Genomic DNA, 24,574 nt, shown 5'->3' on the forward strand with positions numbered 1-24,574 from the left:
AAGCTGCTAAAATATCAGTAATTGTAATTCTAAACATGTTTATTTTCAGACAAGTTTATCAAATGTACACGAATACAGCGTCGGTTGGCACGCCGATGGTATCAGACCAGAGACCAATAGAGGGCACTACCTCTACATTGAGAAGATGGCACGTGACCTCGGTGACGTACTGATCAATAAAGCAGATCGCGCCATTCATGATAACATGGCGGCCACGGATGCTAAATCCAAACTTTATGACGAAATTGCTCAGCACGTACAGTTTGTGCGGGAACGGTTAGTAGATCGTCCAAGTGCATGGACAGAGTAATATATAAAACACTTGTTTTGTATTTCACATTCCATAAACTGAAATAAGCAGAATTTGCAGAGTTATTAAAGGGGGAGGGTCGTCACCTGCGCACGCGCGGGAATTGGGTTCCAAGCGACGATAACAACACACGCTAAAAACGCAAAGGCTCATGGGTAGACGCTTGTTTGTAAACAATGACACGCTAAGGCCATCTGACGCATGCGCAGGTGACGACTCGCCCGCTTTGATGTCTATATTGCCGATTTGCATTGTGGGTTGCAATTCAACAGAATATTCTGTTTATCTTATAAGCGAATAATAATGTGGTTTTGTCATGTAGGTCACGCGTTTTCCATGGCCGTAAAGAAACAATGAACAAAATAAAGGAATACGTTCGAATGGGTCCCCGTCAACCATTGATAATCCACGGTCAATCAGGTTACGGTAAAACATCAGTCATGGCTAAGGCTGCTAAAGACGCACCATACATGTTGAAATAGTGAGTTACCCTATCCTTATTCAATTAGTTAATTGCACAGTACTGTTGTTTTTCGTTTGTCATTTAGTATTGAACCGCATGTGCAAGCTTGATGGAAATATTTGTTGTATTAACATATATGCATGATACTTGCTGCAATTATTCTAGATTTTAAAAAATACGATTATTCCCAATTTGGACATATTTAGGATTTAATTCGAAACTGTATTTGTTACTATATTCTATTGTATCTACGTATTGCGTGTTCATTTTGATGAATCTTAATATTTAATCAGCCTTCACGACGAGGATAGTTTAGCAAAATTGATATTATATAATCATAATATAACTTGTACGATGATGAAGTGGCCTTAACGCACGTTCTTCACGTTCACCTTTCAGTGGCGAACCTCACGTAGTGGTTCGATTAGTTGGGATAACCGGTGAATCTTTACACATTAGACAGCTACTACGTAGTATGTGCCTGCAGTTATGTTATATCTTCCATCAAAACTCAGCATTGATACCACACGTAAGTTGTATCCTATTAGTCACGTGTTACCGTTGTTGTAACATACTGTGTGCTTAATACTTGTACTTGTACTTCCATTGCAAATTAAAGTTATTGAACATTTGGGTACTGTGAAAGAATTAATTATTCATGGGGGGTTGTGTTTTCTTATTATATTGACATGAACAAGTAAAAATCCCTGGTAAATGCATGGAATTAAAAACCAGTCGATATGCCCAAAATAACGAAATTAAATGATATGTGGGTCTCATATAAACAAAGATGGCGACTTTGACTGTTGCGCAGATCAACGAGTACAAACTGGGACGTTTCCAAGCTTTAATTGGGTAATTGTCAGGTGATTTAGAAGGTATCGAAGGAATCACCGGCGGTATTCAGTGCATGTTGCTCCCAAGTCAAACCTCATACTTGTGATTTCCATTTGAAGAGCGCATTGGATTGTGGGGGAAATTAATGTTTATCAACACAAATGTCGCACATGCAGCAACGCGACGACCACCGCCCTTTAAATACCTGTGAAAAATAATGCAATTACAGTACACTGTCAATCATTATATCCTCTAAAATTTCAGAAAAATATACAATCACAGAAGATCTGGGAAATGTAATGTTCATTTAATATGACTCAAACAAGACATGTTCTGTATTATAGGACTATAGGGGAGCATTAAATGACTTTAATGGACGACTTGCTGGGGCAACGGAAGACAATCCTCTCTTTATTTTCATGGACTCGTTAGACCAGTTATCCAATGAAAATGACGGCCGTGGATTACAATGGCTGCCAAAAGAACTGCCAGAACACGTTTATATGATCGTTTCCACGCTCTCCGAAGACCACTACGACTGTTTCAGCACACTGAAGGTATGCACAGTTAAACCAATGCAATCAAGTTGATGTTGTACAAAACGTACTAATATTGCATCGTTCATGTTCATTGCGCCCACTAGAGACGAAATGGGTGTCGGGTGCTGTTCACAGCATCGTTATTATTCAGATCCGTGGTCGTGTCAATATTAGAAACGTTAAAATTGTTGTAGTCGGAATTGGAGGTTTTTGGAGCAGTCTGATTATTAAATTTAATAGAGTCGCGTGTCAACATATGCTAATCAACTTATGATACTTCGCTGTATTTCTCTTTGCAGAAAATGTTTCCGGAAGGCGACAATTTTGTCGAAATACCAGAACTGCCAGAAAGCGATGCGGAATTCATTTTGGATCATTTGTTAGCGCACGAGAACCGTGCTATGACAACCGAACAGCATGACGTCATCACCACGGCATTTAGAAAATGTCCAACTCCTCTGTATTTGCGACTGGCAATAAACGAGTCCAAGACATGGAGGAGTTATTCAACCGGAAAACAAATCTGGATCGCTGACAGCGTGAAGAAAGTCATAACTGGTAATTACTTTTTCAATTTTTGCCGATTTATTTGAGAAAGCACTAAATCTGAATCTGAATTCATATACTTCGTGTAGCATACGCCTGTTTGATTCAGTAATATAGACCAAACCAAAATCGTGATTTAAAAACCACAATCAGTCATTATTGCTCTGAATTTTCCACAAGAATTTCGGTATATAAGGGTTAGTCATAATGAAATGCATGTTTCGTTCCAGCTATTTTCAGCAAAATGGAGTCACAGCACGGCGAGCCATTCATACGCAGAGCCCTTGGTTACATCACAGCAGCACGTAGCGGGGTCACTCATTCGGAATTACTTGATTTGCTATCCCTCGATGACTTGGTAATGGGTGATGTATCGTCGCACATGACCGTGAACGTTCGTCGGTTTCCACCGATTCTGTTGATGAGGCTCCGTAATGATCTTGATTGGTATCTGACGGAGCAATCTGCGGATGACACGTGGACGTACAGGTGGTCACACAGAAAACTCCGCGAAGGTGCTGTCGAGAGGTTTGTAAAACAAATAAGATGCTCTTTCCTTATAAACACCACAAGTTGGTCAAACCAGTTGCTGTTTCATTTCTTTAGCTATATACAACAAGATGTTTCAAAGACTCAATTACCACGTATATCAACAATGAGGTCACTCTTGTCACGCAACTTTTACGTACAGGAAGGAATTATTTAAAAAAATCAATTGTACAAACACAAATTTCAATTTATTTCAAACTAAAGTAAAACCTTATATATATGAATATTTCAATTGTTCGTTATTTATACTTACAATTTGAAGTTTTATTATTTCGAATCATAATGAATAATGTCAATGAAATAAAGTCAATGAAATTTAGGCTTTATGCAACACGCTTCTTGATTCAGGGTTGAAAATCCATATTCAAGTGAAATTCACGATTACGTTGAAAAAAATAAAGCTGTACTTATCCATCCAATTACAGATACCTAGAACAGAAAGACAAAGCGCCCTCGTACCACTCAGCACTGAGTGAATATTTCATGGGAATTTGGGCCAATAAGAAGAAGCCATACCCGGGATCGGAATCTGGCGCCTTCAGATACGTTGACCCCCAGGCACTGACGTATAACATAAACACGCCTACAGGTATATCTTTTGTCAATGAAACTTTTTACACACCAATTATTAGTGTAGTATTATTGCTTATCACTGCTATATAGTGTTTTCATATTAATACACAATAATGAATCTAGAGTCAACGCGTAACTATTTACTAGATCGTGTCAGATTGGCTACTTAACCCGAACACCTTACAGTCTGACCAATCAGAAAGCAGCTTGTTTTGCCATGTTTGTTTTCGATGTATGAAATTCTGACATGTATATATACTTTGATTTAAATGTGAACCTACATTGGAATGTGAAATATTGGAGAACTCAGGTATGACCAAGGATTGGGTGAAAACAAAATACTTTTTTGCCCCACTCAAATATTCACCATATTAAGGGCGGCAGTCGTCGCGCCGCGTCCTGTTCGATATGGGACTCATAGCGACGTATACAACGCGTGTAAAATACATTGTTTATTTACATGAAATTCTGACACGCGCTGCGCGACGACCACCACCCTTTAAGCATTGCATTCTACAAAATACATTTATTATATGTTTTACTTTCTATTAGGAAAAACCAAGACTATATTCAATCTACGCAAATTAAATGAATTACCACACCATCTGATAAACTCTAACCAGTTTGAGAAGTTGAAATTAGCAATCCTGCTTAATTACGAATGGTTGTTGGCTAAACTACGAGCGACCTCTCTACGGACTGTTCTCGACGATATTCACAACGCTCTAGTCATCGAACCCAGCGACAAGGAATTGAAGCTCATCGCCGACTCGTTGCAGTTGTCAGAGACAGCATTAATGCGGAATCCCCGCGAGCTAGCCACACAATTGGTTGGTCGGCTCCGTGATATCATTGTAAAAGACAAACCGATATCACCGGGTGATCCAAAGAAATATCCACACATGGGACGTTTTCTGAAACAGGCCATCAAGTCTTCCATTCCCACGTTCATACCTTCTATGACTTGTCTGACCCCTCCTGGGGATGTTCTAAACGACCTGTTAGCCGGACACACCGATGTCATAACAGCGATCACTGTGACCGCGGATGGATATATTGCTGTAACAGCAGCGAAAGACAATTGTATAAAGATATGGGATTTAAGAAGCGGTAAAGTAACCAAGACAATCCAGGGAACGGGGAAACAGGTAAGGGGTTTCACCACCAGATTAACAAATATTTTTTTTCTTTTTTTTAAACTGTTCATATTATTTGCCAATGTCACACTGTATCCTTCGTTGTAGATACGTGCAATACGGCTGTGTCTCAATCATTTCTATGCTGTCACCGCTGAGACTGGGATGATTCGAGTTTGGAACACAAGAACCGGCCAATGCGTTTTCAAAGTAGACGACTACATTGACCCAGCGTCCATCACTGCAGCTGGCGGTGATTTGCAAATTCTTGTGGCGTTCTATAATGGTTCCAACGTGATGAGAACGTGGGATTTGGAAAATAATTTCCAGAAACTACAAGACGTCAAGGTCCAAGAAGATGACGGTATCCACAAAGATCAATCGCTGTGTATTTCGTACAACTCACATGGCGATCAGGTGTTGTATGCTTTCCGGAGTGGGAACAAAGCTTATGTTCGTCATGCCAGAAAAGGACAATTGGTTAGTGTTTTATTTGTCTGTAAACAATAGCATTCATAGGTCAGCTTTTTTGCAAGCATCTGGACCAATGTATTAACCTACCTCATTTGTGTACATGTGCTTTCTACCAGGTTCGTACACTGACGGCATCACGTGACTCAGCCTCCATAACAGCGGTTGGCGTAACACGTGATTATTTTGTCGTGAGTTGTCGCTATCAGTACATGAAGCTATCTGAGATTTATCACCTAGAATTATTTGACACCAAGAATGGATCCTTCATTAGGTTTGTCAAAGGTAAGTTTAAATATTCATGTAATAACTGGGATTTATTAAGTTGCCATGGGACAATTGTACTTGTGTAAATTACAAAATACTCTTCCTCTTCTCTTAAAGGTTGCACCGGAGACAGGATTACAGAACTGATGATCAACAAGTCAGGTTCGCACGCTCTGTCTCTGTGTACATCTGTTGATACAAACACTTCAGATATTGCTGTATGGAATATCGAAACTGAAGACCATAAACATTTAGGTAGACATGCCAAGGTATGTTGTTGAGTAACGAACATTAAATGAATACCTTATGAAATCAACTTTTTTACTCGTTTAACATTAAAGCGCGGTAGTCGTCACGCTGCGTATGTGCGACATTTGTGTTGATAAACATTGATTTTCCTACAATCCAATGCTCTCTTCGAATGGAAATCACAAGTATGAGGTTTGACCTGGGCGCGACTTGCACTAATTACATACATGGAGAAGGAGTGTATATGTTCATATATATAATGTGGAATGTATTATGGTATATGTGAGTATATATACTGTTATCATATGGAATATACTTTAATCATGATTGTGTGATCAACATTTTTGGGTATCTAGGTGTCGACCATGGGTGCCTGCATGGATCTGAATTATTGTCTAACAGCTGCCAAAGATGAGAGAGCTCTCCGGAAATGGAATTTATCTCAGAAAATCAACGATAGAGATGAGGCCGGAAAGTCAAAAGATAAAGGTGGCATAGCTGAACTGTTGCCAATGAAAGACAACCCAAGGTATGTGATTGCGAAGAACTCTAGGAATGGTCCCATGGAGGTGTGGAATGTTGTGAAAGACAAATGTGCAGGAGCTCCCATCCGTACAGAAAGAGGTCTGACTGGTGACCACGACATTGTCTTGATCCGAAATGAGCAGGTTGTCATCCTCACCGATCGTGGCATGTCCAGTGTCAGCGAAGAGCCGAAGCCAGTGTTTCAGACAATATACTCATATAACCTGCAGACGAAGAAGTATACCAATAAACTGAATAATGTCTTCATCGTGCCATCACAGCCACACGAATATCGATTGCTAGATAATAAATTATTGATGGGACTGTCAGATACCAGAGACCACCTGATATGTTGGAGTTTGGAGACCGGTCATGTAGTGCAGAGGATAAAGACGAAGTTCAAAGAGATGGAAAGGCAGCAAAGAACACTTGGACGCCGAGATGAATCAAATCTTCATGCCATCAGCCCGATGAAACAACGAGCAACCCTGCGAAGGGAGACCACAGCTATGATGACACCCTGGGAACGTCGATCTGAGACTCACACAGCAAGGACGAGAAGAAAGGAAGGAGAGATTGATAATGAGAGAAAACGTATCGAAGATTTGAGGAAAGAGAAAGACAATGCAATAGAACAATTTATTATGAGTAAGGACGAGAAAATTCTGTTATGTTCTTACTTTTCCCACCACCTGTGCGTTTTTGATATGAAGACACAGACGCATATATCAACCTTGGAAATGGAGAGTTCAATGTTGTACTTACACACTGCTGCTATGACGCCTACTGGTACACACATGGTCCATGCAAATTACGATGACTGGGATAAAATAAGCTATGTCACACTGTGGGATCTGAAGACAGGTCAAGTACGCAAACGTATCAAGAACGAGCCAAATGTTTTCGCCATTGCAATCTCTGATGATGCCAATCGAGTTGTTTTTGGTAATGATAAGAATATTCTAAAGATTTGGGATCCTTTTCAGAAGAACTCTCTCAGGAAGATTAAAGGCTATGCTGGGTTGAGACTAGGTGTTGGTAGTCAGATGTATTTGATTGAAAGGGCTACACAGGCAATCGTTCTTAGTGGGGATGTTTCTCTCTGGGATCTCGAGAAGGCAGCATTGCTGGCGGTATATACGCCAGATACACGCATTCAATGCATGGAAGTTGTTTTAGATGGGCAACTCATTATCTTAGGCCTCAGGGACTCATCTAGTGTAGTCACGTTGAAGCTAAAAGGTAGGGAAATTAAAGAAGTCAAAATACCGCGAGATATAGGGCCAGAGTTGTTTAATGAAACAACTGGTGATACAGATGATGAGGACTCCGATGAAGATCCATAAGATGTCTAGATCCTGCAAGACAGTTTAGATCCTCTTTGTATGATGGAATGTTTCGAAGTTTGTGCCATCCCCTGCGAGAATATGATGAAAATAATAATAATGATTTTACATCCTAAAAATATTCCCACTTCTGTCTCATACATTTCATGCAAAATGTGAAATGTCATCATAATTATCATTAAATTAAAAGGTGGTGGTCATGTGAATGTTTTAAATTAAGGTTGGTGCTCAGTAATGATGATATACAAACACAAACTCACGGGTTGCAGGATTTTTATCAACACAATCAGAAGTTAATGATTTGTATTGTAAGGTGTGTATTAAACTCACTAACCCCAGATCACATGTGTGTCAAATCATAGACCTTAGAAGGTCTATGGTCAAATATATCTAAGAATTTTCAATCAATTATAACCAATGCTTTCAATCGGTAATTTGTAATTATATATACATCCTGTTCATTTAATCATGATAAGATATAGACACTGAGTAAATATCACATTCTGCATGTTAATATATTTAGTCGTTCATATGATAAATTCTCACGTGGCTTGTTTAACTGTCCATATAACTTATTTCGCTGCCAATTTTGCGTGTTCATGCATAAATGCATGTGTCCATCAATCAATCGATCCACCAACCATTCAATCAAGCGAGCCATCCATCCATTCATCCATCCACCCATCCTCCCATCCGTGTGGTCCTTTTAATCAACAACTTGTATGCGTTGTGTAACATTACTAAGTTGCCTTCTGTGATCCCAGGAGAGACATAACACCAAGAATCTTTCCTATGTATTCTCCTTCAACTGCTTACAGTGTATACTACTGACTTCTAAATATCTTACTACTAACAGTTATATAATTTGTAATATATCTGTATCTTTATTATGTTGATTTTATTTTATTAACGCGGGGAGTCGTCACCTGCGCATGCGTCATATGGCCATAGCGTGTCATTGTTTACGAACAAGCGTATACCATGGGCCTTTGCGTTTTGAGCGTGTGTTGTTATCGTCGTTTGGGACTCAATTTCCGAGCGTGCGCAGGTGACGATCCTCCCGCTTTAACAACCGTCCAACAAATGCACGCAATGTTTTGTACGTCCAAAGGTACGGCACTGATCATTTTTGTGGATGAATGTCCCGACTTTTTTGTGTATCCTGCCATCACATAGCATGCATGAAAATGTTATTATTTAGTCCATATTTATTTGAATTATTAAAGTTGTTTAACATGTTCATTACACGTAAGAGTGGCAATATGGAGCTTGGAATGAATAAGTTGCATTAAATATTAGTGCTGCACTATACTAGACAGCTCTACCTTTGGTGCGTGCCATATTTAAACATTTTGCTGTGAATCATTTTATCAATTCCGTCCAATGCGAACTTTCCTGAATTGAAATCATACATGTATTTTGTAGTTAGTTTTTTATGATACATATCAATTTACAAAATCCATTCATTATTTGATTTCATGTACATATATTTGTAACACAAATATTTCAAACAACATTTTGCTATTACATTTTTGTTCAAAAAAATGTATTCTATTAATGCCCAAGTCAATGTAACTGAATCATTTGACAGTTGAGGTTAAAGTTCGAAGTGACGAAATCGAGGTTTGGCGTCATATATACAAACAAAAGTGAGAATATTAGATCCAGATCATTCTGATCATTGGGTTTCTGTCTGTTCTGATATACATACACATTGTAACCTCCACTGCATACACGTATAACGGCGGGTGTACATAGATTGGCGCACAGTATAAGTTCGCGAATTATGTGCTGTTATATGTAACATTGTAGGGAACATACAATAGAGAATATTTGGTAAAACACAAGTTATGTACTATTTTCGTAGTTATATAGCTACTTAGAAAACTAATTATATAGAAATTGTGTGCTAGCTAACTTGAATTTATATTTTAATACACAGAACTTAGGTTCCATATACAGTAATAAATTGTATATGACATTCATCTAAGGGAATTTAACATCATGTTATATCTTAAATTGTATTGCATCACAATGTCGAATTGAGAGATAAAGCAATCATCAATTTACACGAGTGTATATATTCAAAGTAACTCGTCAACCACAAATCATCTTATTTATAACTGTATCGGAAAGTTGTAATGTTTCCGTCCATTTTAACGAAGTGTGACTAATGTTATAAATGAATATTTTTTGTAAGTATTTTTTTGTAAAACAAGTGACAATTTACATTTTAAATAAATCAAACAGCATTAAAAGATGATAATAAAACTTCGCTGTTGTATTTTTCATGAATCTTTATATAAACTGAACGAAAATAAAATAATGCTCTTTTCATGCGGTGCCTGTCTCCTCCATACAAAAAGGTAGGTATTCACCGTGCATACATTATATTAAATGTATAAACAATTGGAGTTATCACATCTCAAATGGACCCCCCCCCCCATATTGCATGTATTAAGGGTTGAGGTTAATTTCCCATCTTTACACATCAGAAAATTATAAAATCTGTTAGGGTTTCATTTTTAGTAAGACTATTTTTCAAATACATGTTTGAAAAATTTGTGTTTTTCACATTTATATGAGTAAGGACATAGTTCCCAATATAAAGGGTTTAGTATCCCACATTGCGTTTTTTACATATCAAAGGGGCTGATTTCCCATGTTATACCATATCTGAAAGTGTGGGGTAATTTCCCCATAATACATATATAAACGTTGTAACATATAAAGGGCTTAATATGTTTTAACGGCCGAGGTTTGTAATTATATATAAAGGGTATGATTTTTCTACATTACATATTTTAAAGATTGGGCGTTTCATTTATAAAAGAATAATTGTCCCATATTACATATCTAAAACGTGAGGGGTTTCGTGATTGATTTATCTACATTACACTTATTTATTATTCGGGTTTTCAAATTTAAAGGGCCAATTTCCTACACTACTTGTCTAAAGGGCTGGGATTTTCACATTTATAGAGGTAAGCTCTCATTACAGGTATAAAAAACACAGTCAGCTGGCGCACACGATAACAAAATTCGGCCGAATTCGTCGTTATTGTGTGGAAAAATCCTAATTACACGAAGAACATAGAACACTTTAGATTGGTATTTTTGTCCAGATTTGTAGGAATCTGAAAAACGCGTTTCACAACTTGTCTCTTATTTAGTTTTATGCTGCATTCAAGATGGCGGCCTCCATATAGTAAATATCGTATTTATTTTAAATTATTAACACGTGTGCGCCATATTGAAATGGCAGAGGAATTCAAATATAAAGGAGTTATTTTCTCACATCATTTATATAAATGGTTTGGATTTTCACGTAACATGAGTATTTTACCGGCCCATATTATATATCTGATAGGCTGGATAATTCACACACAAAGAGTTAATTTCTCCCACATTAAAAATCTAAAACATAAGGGGCTTCACGTATAGAGTGTTTTGGGATTTTCAAATATAAATATTACATTTCTCCTACCACATGTCTGAAAGGTTTGGAATACCCCCCCCCCTCCAACACACACACACACGTATTACATACACAAAAGATTAAAGTTTTACGTATTAATTTAAAGATTAATTGTCCAACATTACATATCTAAATAGTTGGGTGTTTCATATATAAATAATTAATTGTTCAACATTACGTAACTAAAACGTAAAGGTTTTCACATGTACAGGAGTGGTGTCCCCACATTACATACCTAAATGGTTGTGGTTTCCCCACATAACGTGTTAATTACCGATGATTGCCACACATTTCATATATAAATGGTTAGGATTTAAAGAGTTCATTTTCTTCACACTATATATCTATATAAGTGTAGGGTTAAATATATTATTTTAAATTCAGTCTCACTGTTTGGTCAACATGGCCTTATTAATTATGCTCATATCTAATACTAGATTCAGTCTCGAAGTGTTTTGTCAACATGGCCTTCCTAATTATGCACACATCTTCTTCTAGATTCAGTCTCGCAGTATTGGATCAACAGGACCGTATTATGCTCATATCTAATTCTAGATTCAGTCTCACTGTTTGGTCAACATGACCTTATTAATTATGCACATATCTAATACTAGATTCAGTCTCGAAGTGTTTTGTCAACATGGCCTTCATAATTATGCACACATCTTATTCTAGATTCAGTCTCAAAGTGTTGGGTCAACAGGACCTTATTAAAGTAGAAGCCTACTCATATTTTTTGAGAAAGTTGCGCATAAATCGCATGACAGTGTTCATTAGTCTTTTATATAAAATCATGGAGCTATTGTCCCATGGCACCATGAAATAACATTCTATTGTGTGTTACAGTGACGTATTTTGAGAAACTTGTCCTAATATTTCAGCAAAAATGCTATTTTCAAACAGTTCCATAGAACACAATGTTGAAGACAAATCAAATTTTTTGCCACTTTTTAAACCCAGATTTTTAAAATAATTGAGACCAACGAAAGGTACCCCACCATTTACAATATATCATTTTTGCAGCCTTAGTAGGTAACCAGCCTACAATTTAAGTTAAGGCATATTACCTCTGCCATAGGACCTGTGGTAAAATCGTTATAATATTGCCAACATGGCCACTATCCACTAAAATACATATACATACAATCATTTTCTCGAAAATTTAAGCTGATGACCCCCAACTTTTTTTAGTCAATATCCTTATATTGCTCAGAAGTACAGTTTGTTGGAAAATTAATAAATTCTGAGTATTTGAAATCATGAGTAGGCTTCTACCTTGATTATGCACATATCTAATTCTAGATTCAGTCTTGGTGTTTGGCCAACATGGCCTTCCTAATTATGCATATATCTGAATATAGATTCAGTCTTGCAGTGTTTGGTCAACATAGCCTTATTAATTTATGCACATATCTCATGCCTGATTCAGTCTTGCAGTGTTTGGCCAACAGGACCTATTAATTATGTACATATCTAATACTAGATTCAGTCTCAGTGTTTGGTCAACATGGCCATATTAATTATGCACATATCTAATTCTAGATTCAGTCTCGCAGGGTTTGGTCAGCATGGTCTTATTAATTATGCACATATCTACTTCTAGATTCAGTCTCAGTGTTTGGTCAACATGGTCGTATTAATTATGCACATATCTAATACTAGATTCAGTCTCACAGTGTTTGGTCAACATGGCCTTATTAATTATGCACATATCTACTTCTAGATTCAGTCTTGCAGTGTTTGGTCAACATGGTCTTATTAATTATGCACACATCTAATTCTAGATTCAGTCTCAAGTGTTTGGTCAACATGGTCGTATTAATTATGCACATATCTAATACTAGATTCAGTCTCACAGTGTTTGGTCAACATGGTCTTATTAATTATGCACACGTCTAATTCTAGATTCAGTCTCACAGTGTTTGGTCTGTGGGTGATAATCGCTCACATTCGATCAGGTTCAAACTGCATGCATTGGATCGTAGAGTTACAATAAAGGAAGCGTAATGTACATTTAAACAATACACTATTTATTCGTACAGTGTTACAACAAAGGAACTACAATGTAACAAGAAGGCAACTGAAAAATACATGATAGAATGCCCCTTTTATAGGGTTCAGTAGGATTCACACCTATGGATCAAAATAAGAGGGAGACACAGTGATAGGTTTTCAATATTGATACATCGGCTTAAAATCGACCTTGCAACTGATTCCTATTGCGTTCGCGCTGTCTATTGATTACTATTAAATGGCTTATGTAACTCGACTCTGTTAATTTATAATAGAGATACATGTATTAAAGTGTGAAATCTTGACATGTAATAGCTTCTATTGGCTATATCTCAGCTAATACTGCTTGTAATTGAACAAAATAAAGACGAATAGATAAAGCAAAACATGATCTGATAATATAACTAAATTACAAATACGAAAGAATAAAACTGAATAAACAACAAGTAATATTAATGAATGAGGAAACACACATGTGGATGAGCATCCACGATATGGTCAACATGGTCTTATTAATTATGCACACATCTAATTCTAGATTCAGTCTCAAGTGTTTGGTCAACATGGTCTTATTAATTATGCACACATCTAATTCTAGATTCAGTCTCAAGTGTTTGGTCAACATGGTCGTATTAATTATGCATATATCTAATACTAGATTCAGTCTCAAGTGTTTGGTCAACATGGTCTTATTAATTATGCACACATCTAATTCTAGATTCAGTCTCAAGTGTTTGGTCAACATGGTCGTATTAATTATGCACACATCTAATACTAGATTCAGTCTCACAGTGTTTGGTCAACATGATCTTATTAATTATGCACACATCTAATTCTAGATTCAGTCTCACAGTGTTTGGTCAACATGGTCTTATTAATTATGCACACATCTAATTCTAGATTCAGTCTCAAGTGTTTGGTCAACATGGTCTTATTAATTATGCACACATCTAATTCTAGATTCAGGCTCAAGTGTTTGGTCAACATGGTCGTATTAATTATGCACATATCTAATACTAGATTCAGTCTCAAGTGTTTGGTCAACATGGTCTTATTAATTATGCACACATCTAATTCTAGATTCAGTCTAAAGTGTTTGGTCAACATGGTCGTATTAATTATGCACATATCTAATACTAGATTCAGTCTCACAGTGTTTGGTCAACATGATCTTATTAATTATGCACACATCTAATTTCAGATTCAGTCTCACAGTGTTTGGTCAACATGGTCTTATTAATTATGCACACATCTAATTCTAGATTCAGTCTCAAGTGTTTGGTCAACATGGTCTTATTAATTATGCACACATCTAATTCTAGATTCAGTCTCAAGTGTTTGGTCAACATGGTCGTATTAATTATGCACATATCTAATACTAGATTCAGTCTCACAGTGTTTGGTCAACATGGTCTTATTAATTATGCACACATCTAATTCTAGATTCAGTCTCACAGTGTTTGGTCAACATGGTCTTATTAATTATGCACACATCTAATTCTAGATTCAGTCTCAAGTGTTTGGTCAACATGGTCTTATTAATTATGCACACATCTAATTCTAGATTCAGTCTCAAGTGTTTGGTCAACATGGTCTTATTAATTATGCACACATCTAATTCTAGATTCAGTCTCACAGTGTTTGGTCAACATGGTCTTATTAATTATGCACACATCTAATTCTAGATTCAGTCTCGCAGTGTTTGGTCAGCATGGTCTTATTAATTATGCACACATCTACTTCTAGATTCAGTCTCAGTGTTTGGTCAACATGGTCGTATTAATTATGCACATATATAATACTAGATTCAGTCTCACAGTGTTTGGTCAACATGATCTTATTAATTATGCACACATCTAATTCTAGATTCAGTCTCACAGTGTTTGGTCAACATGGTCTTATTAATTATGCACACATCTAATACTAGATTCAGTCTCACAGTGTTTGGTCAACATGGTCTTATTAATTATGCACACATCTAATTCTAGATTCAGTCGCAAGTGTTTGGTCAACATGGTCTTATTAATTATGCACACATCTAATTCTAGATTCAGTCTCACAGTGTTTGGTCAACATGGTCTTATTAATTATGCACACATCTAATTCTAGATTCAGTCTCAAGTGTTTGGTCAACATGGTCTTATTAATTATGCACACATCTAATTCTAGATTCAGTCTCAAGTGTTTGGTCAACATGGTCTTATTAATTATGCACACATCTAATTCTAGATTCAGTCTCACAGTGTTTGGTCAACATGGTCTTATTAATTATGCACACATCTAATTCTAGATTCAGTCTCGCAGTGTTTGGTCAGCATGGTCTTATTAATTATGCACACATCTACTTCTAGATTCAGTCTCAGTGTTTGGTCAACATGGTCGTATTAATTATGCACATATATAATACTAGATTCAGTCTCACAGTGTTTGGTCAACATGATCTTATTAATTATGCACACATCTAATTCTAGATTCAGTCTCACAGTGTTTGGTCAACATGGTCTTATTAATTATGCACACATCTAATACTAGATTCAGTCTCACAGTGTTTGGTCAACATGGTCTTATTAATTATGCACACATCTAATTCTAGATTCAGTCGCAAGTGTTTGGTCAACATGGTCTTATTAATTATGCACACATCTAATCCTAGATTCAGTCTCGCAGTGTTTGGTCAGCATGGTCTTATTAATTATGCACACATCTACTTCTAGATTCAGTGTCAGTGTTTGGTCAACATGGTTGTATTAATTATGCACATATATAATACTAGATTCAGTCAGTGTTTGGTGTACATGGCCTTATTAATTATGCACATATCTTATTCTAGATTCAATCTCGCAGTATTGGATCAACAGGACCGTATTATGCACATATCTAATTCTAGATTCAGTCTCAGTTTTTGGTCAATATGGGCTCATTAATTATGTACATATCTAATTCTAGATTCAGTCTCAGTGTTTGGTCAACAGGACCTTATTAATTATGCACATATCTAATTCTAGACGGAATCCTGCAGTGTTAGGTAGACAGAACCTCAAGTTATGTATACATTGAATTTTAGACTGTTTGAACTATGTATCACTGGAGAGAATTTGCATATGCAAAACTAGTGGTCTCCACCACCTCCCCAGATAATGTGGTGCAACTGGATGAAGAGTAGCATTGTCTTTCTACTCGCATAAAAGGGTATATATGATGTGCCACCCGAATGGGTTACTTTTTCCCAAAATTCCCTAGATATGGATCAACAAAAAGAGATCAGATTGCACATAATTGGCATTTGGAGTTTGGGTACAGAATTTGGTGTTTAGTACCCCCCAGGTTTTCCCCTACCCCTTTTGCAAGGTGGTATTGTCGCATCTCAAGCAGGCTGTTCTGCCTTTATTTTAGGATTAAATCTCCTCTAGAGTGAGGTGAACTGCATTCAGTTCCTTTGAGTGTTTGCGTTCTGTTCAGACTCCTAAGTGGTCAGGATTGGTCAACTTTCATAGGACCCCCTGTACTTGTCAACTTGACCCCCCAAGCTACAGACTTTGCAGGCAGTTTTTGATTCACATCCAAGTAAGTTGCTGGTGTTAGGGTCAATGGTGTTATTTGCCATAACACATAGATGAGATGAAGATGGCATGGTATTTGAATAAATCCCTGTCTCTTGCAACTTCCCATTTCTGATTTAAAGTGAAGAAAAGGGTAGAGAAACATGCCTCTGCTGTTAAAAACTGTTGCTGCAATAAATCTACAATTCAATGCATTTGATAAGTTTACATTTATTTTGGAATTGTACATTGGAACATTTGCGTCAAATTTCTACACATAATTTGATTTCCAATCTGTTGAATAAGTTAGCTATTAGTACAAGATTTGCATAAATTTCAGCCTTATTGTTTTAAAACTGGAAGCCATAAATAATTGAACACAATTTTCTGTATTCCTTGTATTTGACCTTCAATATGACTAGTTTGGGCAGTTTCAGCAACTTTTCACTACTCTTTTGTTTGTATTATAAGTGAGCGTCATGCACTGATCACTGTTAATGTACACTGTGGAACTGTGTTTCACCACAGAATGTTCAATAAGCAAAGTAATATGACTAGATTATTATGATAAGTGAATGCACAATGTTTGTGTTAAAAAAAAAACACGGAAAATATTTGAATTGATTAGAAATTTGGATTAATGGTCTTGTGTGCGATTGCGACAGTAATATTGACAATGGTACCAATGTCTGCCACACTAAAAACCATTACCGTATTTGCTGAATTAGTAGCACATTTGTGAACGTTAATGACAGAAGTGAATGAATGGGCAAAATAACTTGTATTTTAACAACCAATATACAATAAATCCAATTTATGTACACTTTTATTAAAGATGTACTTCTAATAGAGCAAATATGGTGTTAATGAGTGTCTATTAGATAATCATACCAAAAAGAAAAGTTTTAAGTTATAAAAACAAAAATAGTGACAAGTTGCAGGAACTGTCTTGCCGTAAAAAGGCATAAGACGATTATCTTTTAAAACAAGATACCAAGTCATTATTGGACATACAGAAAGCAGGCTTATACAGATGATGCAAAATACTTCTGATCTAGCAGATTATAGAACTGAAAGACAGCGATTCAATTGTCAATGTATTTCTGCATGATAACATTGTATAGGAATCCAAAACATTGCCACAAAGATAGATTGGTGCGATGTGTTCCTCACAGATTATACAGAGCAGTGCACAGAAGATGTAGGTCGCCTCCATTCTACAAAAAAAATCGCCAGGTGACCAATCGTCACCCGATACATAAATAAATCACAATATCATCACAGCACTGTGATAATGTAAACAAGTGCTTAAATATTTGAAAAAATACAGCAGAAAGACATTTTTTTACCTTTAAACTCTTCTGGAAAAATAAAATCACAAGGTAAATTTGAGATAGGCACTTCTCACCTATCACTGTTAAATTAACAATTACTGGCAGTCTGTATGTGATGAACTACGTGTGGTAGTCTGTTGAAGAGATTTTGATCAATTGATTCCTGAAACGCATTTTCAGTTGCAGCTATAAAGTTTAAGTTTGGTCTTCTTGGAACTTTGTATTTCTCATTTTCAATTTAAAGTGACATCGTCATCGTAACTTAGCACATGTGCACGAGAGGGCTCACAAAAACATTGATGATTACATGCTTTTTGGAGATGATATAGCCATGTTTATCACACCATGCATTTGAATGAGTGGCGTACAACATGCAATGTAGGTAAAGATCAAGAATATTCAGATTCTCTGCATTGCAATGATAACGAGCACATGTGCAAAGGACGAGCAACTTCAAAAGTACTTTAGAATTGTTGTCAGCAAGATAATTAAAAATTGCTCACATTGATCAGAAGCTAACCAACATAATGCAACAATGCCCCCCCCCCTCCTTCTGAAACATACAATATCACTGTGTTTGAATGTCTGTGTCGCGCTGGATTTGCATTCATCTTAAACAACACTAAAATATTATGACTATCAATGTCATTGTGTTATACAACATGCACAGAACAAAGCCAACATTTTATGAAATTCTGTGAAGAGCGCCCTCTATAGCTACCACAGGACCAAGCCTGAGTTGTCCTCTTGTTTATTGCGATGTTTAGAAAAAAAAAATTATAAATATTTGTGTACTCTAGTTTAAAAAAAAAAAGATAATAAATACAAAGATGTAAAGTACTATATAGACAGGGTCACAAGAAAAGGAAAACAAGGCAGAGCAGTGTATAAATATATATTTACATTTCGCACCCTTCTTTCATTGTCTTAAAACACAGGCAGGTGTGAGTCTGATCCACTATTGCCAAAGCAATATCACGACAATGGACGCACCCTGCAGAATTGAATAATTAATATTTCTTGCAGAAATCAAAACTAGGTGTTCAGCAAGATGACAAACTGTGAAGTGATGATGATGAGGATCAACATGGCTAACTGATAGAAAAGTGGACAATTTACAGTAAATATAATACAACTTCGCGTTATTGGTGAAAATGGCATCTCTTATATTCATACACTTCTGTAAGTAGTTTCTAACTTTATTAATGAATTTATAAACATTGTCCTGATTGCCATCAATTTTACAAAATTATAGTCAAACTGTAGACTTCGTGTCGCCGAAATGGACAATACTATCTACACATGTACATGCACATAATTTACATGGTACAACTTGGTTCCAAGTCTACACTGTTAGCAAAACTGATAGCAATAAGAACAATGTTTAATAAATTCACAAGTAAAGAAAAAAAACAATTAAAGAAGTAATGACTAGAAATATTTTGCTGAGTGAAAATTTTCATCAAATAAATGTCAAATAAAAAAAGTGGGGGTATCTAAACTTGTTTCCATGGAAACAATGACTTATTTCCCCGACAGCATGAAGTCCTATAAACTCAGGCAACAATTTTGAATTGAAAGTTGATAAAAAATAAATACAATTCTGGTTTCTTATTCAAAAACTTTGTGGACTTTGTAAACAAAATTTCCAGTAATTCATGTCAAAAATGTGTTAGCTATATCCGTCAATCTGTCCTCACAAAGCACTAACTGGAGTAGCAACTAGGCATGTGTAGGTACGTCTACAATATGTGTAGTAACAAGAAAGGTAATTGTGATTGCACTAGGTGTTCAATGGGGGATAATCTCTTGAAATGATAATGTAGTTAGTAAGAACATGCTAATCCGCATATTACAGGTACAGTTACTCTCCAAGGAATGAATCTAATTTGCATACTACTTGCCCCCATTTTAGCCAATGCATGGGCGAAATCAGACTCCAATATACTCACACAAGGTAGCAAACAGAAATACAACAATTTAAAAAAATTATAATAATACCAGCATCTTTGAAAAAAGTCTGTATGACCAGCAAGGTGAGACAACTTTTAGTAAAAAAAAAACAACAACAATTGGGCAAAAGTTAACATTGTGCGGGTTGCCCAACAAGAAATGCACAAATACAGCAAGGCTTCAATTATATACATGTGTTTGAGTGCGGCAACTCACTCGACTAAATGCCAATAGAAAATCACTATTTTTCTTAAATAATGTGTATTTTATACAAGATGCTACTTGATTACTGCAGTAATTCTGACACAAACTTTTTATTTCAGCCCATCTTGTGACTTTAACTTTGTAGCTTGCGTCAAATATATATAGATTCAAGTATTATTACTAACCCCCCCCCAAATTATTCTCGCATACAAGTTACACCCCCAACCCACCCTTTAAAATTTTACAATAAATAAACAGTCCATTGAAATCTGTACAAATGGGGTTCTTCCATTTTATGGTTCGGGGGAGACGGGTATGAGATAGAGGGTAACTATACAATTCCTTCGATCAATGAGGTATCTAAATGTTGTACTAGTGTTCTAATGAAGGACATTTCCTTGCGCGTATTTTCAAAGATCACAGATGGGTCATCTAGATCACAGCGTAGACAGTTTGGTGCCATCACCATGGCAAGATTATTTGCATCCATCTTTGTGACGGCAACATTTTCTTCTTGCATGAAATTCTGTTGGTGGTGAGAAAAAAGCATAAATTACATGAGATTTGATTCATAATAGTTTAAATCTGTTGAAAAAATTCTATTTTTGAAAATCATTTGCTATTATCAGTTTATTAATACTCATAGGTATTAATTAAAAAATTAAAAATTCATATACCAATGAGAATTAAACCATATCAATAATCACATAATCATCAACACCTTTTCCTGAACATCGTTAGTCTGGTGGACACTGTTGTTAATTTTCGGTCAACTACAATTGCAATGCCAGACAAATAAAGAATTTTTTTTCATTCATTTAGAATGAATCAAGGCTAAACAAGCTACAGAGAAATTACACTACTTTGTATTGGTATGTTAAATAAATATGAGGGTGACAATTTTTAGTTTATTTGTGACTAAAGCGATGCCAACGTTGACGCTTACCTGCAGAAATCTAACTAAGTAAAGTAGCACCAATCGGTTGATTTCAGGCAGTGAGTCAACAACTTTACAGGCTTCTTCTGGGTCATCGTAGTTGTCAACGCAGTCATCGTAAAATTTATTAGGGATAACCGGTTCGTAGAGTTCGCGGAACCAGAGTTTGAGAAGAGATGCTGGCGTGTGTGGATCATTGCATTCAGGTTGTATCCATTGATTGGTTTTTACTTTCAGTAAGTTCACTTCGTCTATATCCCCAGGTACTCTGTAAAACAACACGATGAATAATTAACAAGTTAAGATGCAAGTAAAGTAAAGTAAGGAAGCATGATGCACACTAGCATGAATAGTAGACACGTGTTTTACAAACACAATTTTTTTTCCGCCAATATTTTGATGCAATATTTTGCACATTTTAATGTATTTTTCTAGAACTTCTTTCTTAATTTTGAACCAAGTAGACATATTTTCTCACCAGCTGCAGATTTTGATCAAAATCATGGAAAAATTGTGACATTTTTTGAATGGTGACAGCAAAGACCAGATGTTCTTTGCAACTTTGCATCTCTTGGTAGTCGTGTTTAAAATTGCACATGTGTGTGCACGCGAGTAGCTTTAATATATGTTTAATGTTTACATCAGCTTACTTATCAGCGAAAATAGCAAAATTAAAACCTAGTGAATAATTAATGCATTTACAGTATTTGATTTAATTACTTTAATGAGGACAACTTTTCATTTTCACAAAAATTTGTCTTTCCATAATTAAAGCAGTTTACAATTTTGGGTACGTGCATGTACAGATATCTGACCTGAAAATGCCTTCAGTCTGAGCGCCGTGCAGTCTGAGAACCTCCGCAGCCAGGGTCTGTAAAATCCACGGCAGTTTTCGATCCGGAAACTTCTCTTTTTGTAAAGCCATGACTTCTTCTAATGAGTTACCAAACATGGAGGGATTGAAGATGGAGTTACGGGCTTGTTCAATTTCTTCTATTGTAGGTTTCTTAAGGCCTTTCTTAGCTCCTGACAATGATATCCTAACAAGTTGCTTGAGACAGTGTGAAGCGTAATGACTCACTTGTACCTGTAAAAAGAGTGTCATGAGCTGAAGGTCATTTCAATGTTATCAATTAAATTTTGATGATGAAATTTGCTTATCACATGACTAAGTTGAATATCATTCAGTTATGATATTTAGTGTGAAGTTATATAGTATGTAATAATAATAATAATAATCATCTTTATTGTTATCGTATCCTCTATGGGACTTCGATTGAAGAATACAATAAAGGTATAGCAATGAAAAAAAAATTAAATGAGATTAAAAGAGTATAAAACAAAGGTATTAATAAAATATAATAAATGAAAGTAAATGTTTTTATTCATTTTGAGGCAGCTGGTAGTACTTTTTTTTGGGTTGTTCTCCCTGATTTTAAAACAATCATCTATGTACTTAGGAATTTGAGGAGCTAATTATTTACTACCATTGTTTAGTATTGCAACTATTGGTTGTACAAAATTTATCTGTAAACAGCCTAGAAATGCTTTTTGATTTTTCAGTACAAAAATTGGCCGCCATTCGGTCATCTTGAATCAGATCGTGAAACAAATTGATGTGCATATGTATAATATTATGTATGATGTATGTGTGTGTTCGATATAATAGGTCCAAGCATGTCTGAGATATAGGACGCATGGACGCACAGAGGTCAATCCATGAATTGTTTTCAAACTGCATCCGAAATGGGACTAAATATCACCAGTTGATATGGTAAAGGCAAGTGACACATTTCATGTTAAACATGAGCATCTTGTACATGTTTGAACGGTACACAAAGAAAAACAAATCATACAGTGGAACCACTATTTGCAGAAATTCTGGATAACAATCTACAGATCATCAATAGCAGCCAATGAAGGCACATGCACGTCTTCTGACTTGCTTAGGCGTCATGCCTCATTAGCATAAATTATCATATGATTCGTGGTGTTAAACCAAACTGCCAAAAAATTTAGAAACTCCACAGGATTGAAATCAAACGTAAAATTTAACTTAAGTTATATATTTTCACAATCATTTGAGAAGGAAGTTGGTATTTTTACATAATAACACTAGTTTCCATTGCATGTGAACTGCATGATTATATAGTCCACACCATGCCCCCACGATTTTCTACTATTGAAATTGAGCACTATAGACAGCAATGTGATGAATACATCCTTACCTTGTCTGTGTCATGGCACTGATTAAGATTCCTATAAATATAACTTTCTAAATACGAATGAAATTTAGGTGATGGTGGAAAGAAAGCTAAACATATTGCCATTAACTCCCAGCCTTTCTCAAGACTATCACTGTCAAGAAAAAAAATACATTATTTTGTAAATAAACACAGACAGGATGAAGTGGTGAGCGTTGCAGTCGCCACCAACACAACATAACTATTCTATATACGGTACAAAAATGGCTGCCATTCTGCCATCTTGAATCAGATCGCAAAACTAATTGAAGTGCATATGTAATAATATTATGCATGATGTATGTGTGAAGTTTGAATGTAATCGGTCTAGGCATGTCTAAGATAGAGGTTCGGATGCATTGACGCACAGAGATCAATCCATAAGTAGTTTGTAAATAAACACAGACAGGATGAAGAAAGTGGTGAGTGTTGTAGTCACCACCAACACAACATAACTATTCTATATACAAACAGCAACATTACGGTTGTGATCCAAATGAAATAAAATACTTACTCTCGTTTATTGTCTGTAGTTTGTCGGCATATCTGGATAAACATTTCATCTCTGATAGCCGATGTACTCCAGCCACGTGTGGTCAAGTCTAAAGCCACTGCATCGCCCGACAGCTTACTCTTACGATCACCCATGTACATTTGAATCAGTGTTTACAGTTAAGATAAATAAATACATCCAGTAAACAAAAATTGAGATGTGGACGAATGATGTACATGATCAGTTCATCACAAGTTATGTTATGACAAGACATGACACAGTCCTCACCAGTTTTCATTGTAAGTTCATCATGCAATAGATATTAAGACAACAGGTAAATGCAATCATTCAAAGCATGTGACAAAAGGTTCTGGCAAATCTTATAGTAGATTTCACAAATAACTAATGTTATATCTCTACTACAATAGGTATAAGCCTTGAAATAAATGCATGTCAATATGTGTGACATGATATATTATGTAAAGTCTGATTGTAATCACCTAAAGTTTCACTTTGTGTTTTTAGCGCGTGTTGATATCATCGATTGGGACTCAATACCCACGCGTGCA

General features: G+C 36.0%; 2 protein-coding genes across 4 annotated transcripts in view; one reads left to right on the plus strand and one right to left on the minus strand.

Annotated features, from left to right (window-relative positions):
• LOC100376173 (uncharacterized) overlaps nt 1-10,153 on the plus strand; it is a 37,255-nt gene extending 27,102 nt beyond the window's left edge. Inside the window, exons 11-22 of the mRNA XM_078010988.2 lie at nt 50-276; nt 633-791; nt 1,173-1,302; nt 1,955-2,167; nt 2,449-2,707; nt 2,926-3,223; nt 3,670-3,833; nt 4,370-4,965; nt 5,062-5,433; nt 5,544-5,709; nt 5,809-5,960; nt 6,297-10,153. Coding sequence (XP_077867114.2) covers nt 50-276; nt 633-791; nt 1,173-1,302; nt 1,955-2,167; nt 2,449-2,707; nt 2,926-3,223; nt 3,670-3,833; nt 4,370-4,965; nt 5,062-5,433; nt 5,544-5,709; nt 5,809-5,960; nt 6,297-7,811 — 4,251 coding nt within the window. The 3' untranslated portion in view covers nt 7,812-10,153. The remainder of the gene's footprint in view (nt 1-49; nt 277-632; nt 792-1,172; nt 1,303-1,954; nt 2,168-2,448; nt 2,708-2,925; nt 3,224-3,669; nt 3,834-4,369; nt 4,966-5,061; nt 5,434-5,543; nt 5,710-5,808; nt 5,961-6,296) is intronic.
• Nucleotides 10,154-17,052: 6,899 nt separating this feature from the next.
• LOC102807571 (uncharacterized) overlaps nt 17,053-24,574 on the minus strand; it is a 41,921-nt gene continuing 34,399 nt past the window's right edge. For all 3 annotated transcript variants that reach the window (XM_085501308.1, XM_085501307.1, XM_085501306.1), the window contains exons 10-14: nt 24,027-24,174; nt 23,498-23,627; nt 22,085-22,356; nt 21,279-21,537; nt 17,053-20,858 (exon numbers count right to left, since the gene is read on the minus strand). In XM_085501308.1, the coding sequence (XP_085357434.1) occupies nt 20,664-20,858; nt 21,279-21,537; nt 22,085-22,356; nt 23,498-23,627; nt 24,027-24,174 (1,004 nt within the window). In that variant the 3' untranslated portion in view covers nt 17,053-20,663. The remainder of the gene's footprint in view (nt 20,859-21,278; nt 21,538-22,084; nt 22,357-23,497; nt 23,628-24,026; nt 24,175-24,574) is intronic.

The sequence above is a fragment of the Saccoglossus kowalevskii genome, chromosome 7 (genome assembly GCF_978046115.1).
Source record: "Saccoglossus kowalevskii chromosome 7, keSacKowa6.1, whole genome shotgun sequence".
Taxonomy (NCBI): Eukaryota; Metazoa; Hemichordata; class Enteropneusta; family Harrimaniidae; genus Saccoglossus; species Saccoglossus kowalevskii.